The sequence below is a fragment of the Epinephelus moara genome, chromosome 24, assembly GCF_006386435.1.
Source record: "Epinephelus moara isolate mb chromosome 24, YSFRI_EMoa_1.0, whole genome shotgun sequence".
In the NCBI taxonomy this organism is placed as follows: Eukaryota; Metazoa; Chordata; class Actinopteri; order Perciformes; family Serranidae; genus Epinephelus; species Epinephelus moara.
The window spans coordinates 15,757,157-15,762,869 of record NC_065529.1 but is presented as its reverse complement, the minus strand read 5'-3'; the positions used below and the strand labels follow the sequence as shown (position 1 = coordinate 15,762,869).

General features: G+C 37.3%; 1 protein-coding gene across 1 annotated transcript in view; it reads right to left on the bottom strand.

Moving 5' to 3' along the window:
• adipor1a (adiponectin receptor 1a) overlaps positions 1 to 4,003 on the bottom strand; it is a 9,872-nt gene extending 5,869 nt beyond the window's left edge. Inside the window, exons 1-3 of the mRNA XM_050038135.1 lie at positions 3,673 to 4,003; positions 2,339 to 2,554; positions 2,146 to 2,259 (exon numbers count right to left, since the gene is read on the bottom strand). Of these exons, the coding sequence (XP_049894092.1) occupies positions 2,146 to 2,259; positions 2,339 to 2,485 (261 nt within the window). The 5' untranslated portion in view covers positions 2,486 to 2,554; positions 3,673 to 4,003. The remainder of the gene's footprint in view (positions 1 to 2,145; positions 2,260 to 2,338; positions 2,555 to 3,672) is intronic.
• Positions 4,004 to 5,713: the final 1,710 nt, after the last annotated feature.

The following is a 5,713-nucleotide window of genomic DNA, read 5'->3' as shown; positions in this document are numbered from 1 at the left end:
GTCCTGGAAGAGGGATCCCTCCTCAGTTGCTCTTCCTGAGGTTTCTACCATTTTTTTCCCCGTTAAAGTTTTTTTTTGGGGGAGTTTTTCCTTATCCGCTGTGAGGGTCATAAGGACAGAGGGATGTCATATGCTGTAAAGCCCTGTGAGGCAAATTGTGATTTGTGATATTGGGCTTTATAAATAAAATTGATTGATTGATTGAATAAAGTTGGGATGCTGTGTAAAATGTAAAAACAGATTGCAATAATTTGCAAATCCTTTTTGACCAAGACAAGATATCTAATGTTCAAACACGTTCCAAAAAAGTATGAACAGGAGCATGTTTATCACTGTGTTACATCGCCTTTTCTTTTATCAACACTCAGTAAGTGTTTGGGAATGGAAGACACTATTTGTTGAAGTTTTGAAAGTGAAATTCTTTCCCATATTGCTTGATATATGACTTCAGTTGCTCAGCAGCCTGGAGTCGTATTTTGTGCTTCATAATGTGCCACACATTTTCTAAAAGAGAGGCAGGTCTGTGCTGCAGGCAGGCCAGTCTGGAATCAGCCCTCTTTTACTACGAAGCCACGCTGTTGTAACACGTGCACAATGTGTCTTATTGTCTTGCTGGAATAAGCAGGGTGGTCTGTAAAAAAGACGGCGTTTGGATGGCAGCATATTGCTCCAAAACCTGTATATACCTTTCAGTATTCATGATGCTGAAACACATCAGGATACCATCACAGATACTGGCTTTTGAACTTTGTGCTGGTAACAACCTGGGTGGTCCTTTTCCTCTCTAGCTTGGAGGACATGATGTCCATGATTTCCAAAAACAGACCACAGCACACTTTTCAACCTTGCATCAGTTCAGCCTGAGCTCTGGCCCAGAGAAGTCAGTGGTGTTTCTGGAGGTTGTTGAAATATGACTTTCCCTTTGCATGGTAGAGTCTAAACTTGAATTTGTAGATGTAGGTCAAAAATGATTAGCAAATCATTGCATTCTGTGCGTTCCAACTTTTTTGGAATTGGGGCTGTACAATTACTATATGGCTCTTACACTGAAAGCCAACAAGGATGATGCAGAGATGAACTTTTTGCAACAGACAATTACTTTACATGCAGTTTAAATATCTAGAGTTTAAGTGTTAATAATCTTAATTGAGATTTAAGTAAAATAGACGGTGTATTTGGTGTTATGAGTAGTTGTAAACGTTCTAAAATAATTTTGTATTCTCAAAGTCCTTCGGTAGCAGTAAAATCAACACCCTAAAATTTGTAAAATAAACAGGTATGTATAGGTATATGAACTGAGAAATGTCGGATTTATTGTAACTGACCTTGATCACTCTACATAGCCAAGTATGGCAGACAAAATATTGTTTCTTTTACAAGTGAAGGCAGCATCATCTCCATCTCCAACATACAGTTAGAGATCTTTTTGATCAAGGTTCTTCTCAATATCTAAATGTGTTGTGATGCTATTTTACTGACAAATACATTCTTTGTTGTGAGCTGACACTTGTCTCACATGGTGACTTGTGTGAGTCTTATACAACACACGACATGTCTGACATGAAATAATTAAAAAACAAGACAACAATAAAAACACCACATATGGCTCAGTTGAACTGCACCACAGTCACAGGTTAATCCCTGTTTGCTGCTGTCCACCCAGATCTGCAACAGTATGTCTATTACCCTGCCTGCTAACCTACAGTATTCTACTACACCATGTATAAACTTTGAGGTGAACACGGTGTTGAATTTCAGCTCATTTTACATGGCTGATGCAATATTTATTGCAGGTGCCTAGAGGTGTAATGTTATCAGATCATTCATTCTCCTTATTGCGTCACATTTGTTTATCAACCAACATTTACCAGTCACAATAACTTTTGTCAGATTGAGCTGAATCTGTTATTGAAAGAATCAGAAGTAACTGATATATTCATAATGATAGTACCTATATCAACACTTGTCATTGTTGAAATCTGTCTTCATTCTCTCACACTAAAGCAGATTGGATAACACGTGCTGACCTGTTCATACCAACCCCAAAGACATGTTTATTTAGGTCCCTGGCAGTTTAGCCAAATAATATCTGGATTTGGTACCTATACCAGTTGTGCATTAATTAATTCAAGAAGACATTTTTACCTTGTGTACGAACTCCTCCATCTTCTCCATGGCATGATGAGCCTGAAGTGGTAAGGTCAGGACCTCTCCCACCTCATCATCATCCTCTTCCTCGTCAGCAAGCATTGCGGCTCCCTTTAAAGAGATCACAAGGGCATACTGAAGCATCTGAGCCCTAACAACTTCTCTGTGTATTCCTGTGAAACAGTCCTACCTCTGAATGGACGCCTTTAGATGCTGCCGCTCGCCCCCCTCCCTCCTCCAGCAGTGGCCCCAGCTCCATCAGCTCAACATCTGGGACACGGCAGTCCTCAGAGATCCGGCAGTCTGCATCACTTGCAGACCCGTTTCGGCCTGACATAGGGAGACTGCCTGATGACCCACTCACAGCCTCTGTGTTCTGCTTCAGAAGGTACACTTCAGTTTCCTCCTGAGCAACCAGAACCACAATCAGCTCTACTGGCTAAGTATGTTGACATACACAAGAAATTTGACTCCAGTTCTCGGGAGCTCTTAATATACTCTGCACTGCAGGGAGCAAATTTACAGGAAGATACAATAATAGGCATAGAGCTACGCAAAGACAATAAACCATAGAAAGATGAGTAAAAATGAACACAATCGCTATCATAAACAGGCAAAAAGTGGGAAATAAACAGTATATGCAGGTGAGACTGTTACTATGTTTGTGTATATACAAGGTTGTGTGCAAAATTACATGTCAGTACAAAAAAGCTGGAATCGGAATTGTATAGATAATAGGTAGATATGCATGATATGTATGTGGCTGATGTGTTATTGCCCACTAATTGAAAGAATGTAATCATTCCAAAAATAAAATTTCAGCTATTATTTCATCCAGTAATGTGAAGCCTGTTTACAAACACTGCAGACATGAGATTTCACCTGAAAGTGGATCAGAACCCAAAGTATTTTTGAGGTCAGTTCTTCTAATGATTTTTCTATGCCTCTAAATGCTTGTCCATAGGGCCAGAATGTCTGGCATTAATTAGCCTAAATATTAAAAAAATATATTTGTAATAAAATACAATAAAAACGCAGGGTTTCTGAGTTATACTATCACATACATGTTTACAATCGTTCAATATATTCTTTAATTTATCATTAATGAATGTGCTCTAACACAGCAATCAAAAAATAATCTTATCAGTATTTATTGGTATCAGCCAGAATAAACAGGTTGGTCCTGATATTACATATTTAAGCATCACTAATGATACGCTAGTCAATACACACAGATGGTTTTATGTGCATATATTGAAGGATACCGTAAATGTACAGCACATACAGTCTGCATCGCCTCACATATACAACAAAGAAAGGATATTATGCAATGTGTACACTGCAATATAGGATACAGTGCGGTGATTGAGTATTGCAGGGTTACTAAAGATCAATAACTAACATTTAAAGTGCTACACTGTCATCTAGCTGCTGATTTAAAATGGCTGGTGATTAATCTGGGTCTCATTTGAAATCTGTGTTTCATCGATCACAACAAGAGAACAAAGAGGCGGCTCAACTTACTTTGATCTATGTCACCATCCAAAATTACCGGTCGACAATTACAGTAGTGACAATACTTGAGATTATCAGCAAGGATACATATATTTGATAAAAGGCTGAGGCTGACAGCACCAACAAAATGTTTTACCGAGTAACTGCTTAGCACAGCCAGCCAGACGGATGTTGATTAGCACAGCGTCAGACGGAACATGGAGTACAAAATGTAAACAACCGCAAGATACCGACGGCTTAACGTAAATCCATCGTGTTTCCACGGATGGGGACACTTCATAGCAAGCAGGTGAATTACAGTGTAAGTTAAAAGCACTGTACCGTTTATAAGTTAGCAGGTCACGGAGCGCTCATATATCAGCTTGCTAATGTTACCTTTAAGCTAGCGCTGAGCTGTCGCTAACGTTAACCAGTCGAGCAGGCGACACTGGTTTGTGGATAAACTTGCTAGCGGTGAGATAAAAGTCTTTACGACGACTCCAACGTTTAACGCTATCTAGTAAGCATATTGTACCGACACCTGCTATGGCAATTTAATTAAATGGACATAAGTTACCTGACAAGGTAGCCTTCAAACCAGGAAGGTGAATTATTTATCGAAATGCGAAACACAATTCTTTCCGGAAGTGGAGCGCTCTTCCGTAAAGCTATCCTTTTTTCAAAATAAAAGCACACATTCAAACGTAGAAAAACAAATATATTTACATATTTGGTTAAGCAAAAGCCTCCCATTGTTTACATTTACATGTCTTTCAAATGGGATTAAAAACAAATTAATGCAGAAATATAAAAAAATGTTTGTTTGTTTTCCAAAACGTATATTTCGAGGATATCAAATACATTTACTACAGTGAGTTTTGGGGAAGATTCTATCAATATCTATTTATGCTTTCAAGTATCTTGTATTAAAAATGTATATTATAATTGTATTAAAAAGATTAAACATTTTTTTCTATTGAGAAGGTATCCGAGACCACGTCAAAATGAAATCTATTTAATACATTTCAGAGACTGGAAGCAAAGTATGACAATACCCTGTACTTCAAACCTATTTGAAATGCATTGAGGCCAGAAGCACTGTAGGTTTTAACTTTTTGATACAGTTACTAACAGTGAGATGGGCTAACACTTGGATATAATTCACAGTGAAAGTGGGGATCAACAAATGAGGAAATGAGAAAAACATACAGGCTTGGATAAAAGCCTCTGTTCTTGCAGCCTCTAGATACACCCCAGACACTGTCAGAACATATATGGTGATGATTATATTAAGTAAGGTCCATATACTCTGAACCTCTCACATACAAAACATAGGGTGGAATCACGGAAACTAATTTGCTCTGATGTTTTTATGGTGTGTCTCAGAGAGTAAAAATGACTTAAAATACACACTTTATGTCAATGTTTTTAACTTTACACTCAAAGGAACATTTTTTTTTACATAAAAGAGCTAACTATAAATTACTGAATATACTGTATAAATATACCATTTCAGTATGTCTGAAGTTTACACAACAGTTTATAGTCCTAATTAGGGTTGCAGCAGTATACTGGGGTGTGAAAAATGATGGTTATTATATGTGTACATTTGCATTTCTATGGTATTGGAAAAGAATATCACTTATATTTTAGTTATTTTCAAAAATACACATATTTACACATACTTGCATTAAAAAATGTTTTCAAAATTCTGTTATACTAATGAAGTGTTAGTTCAATCCCCCCAAAAACCTCCCTTAATTCCTTTAAGTGTCATTGTAACTGATAATAATGATAACAAATGTGTAATACTGTGTAAAAAAATGTGTAAAACTTCATATAGTGAAGCCACGATACTTCTTGAGAGGGTTATATTACCGTGAAGATCTCATATCGTTGCATCCCTAGTTCTTACATATCAAACATTTCCTCAAGCTGGCAAACAGTTGGCAATTACAAAGTTTCCCCATAACAACTCATTACATACCTAATTGCCTAATTACAGTTAGGTCCTTGTCAAAATGTCTGCTTTGAAAACAACATACACAAGGAAGTCAGTGAAACTCAACAC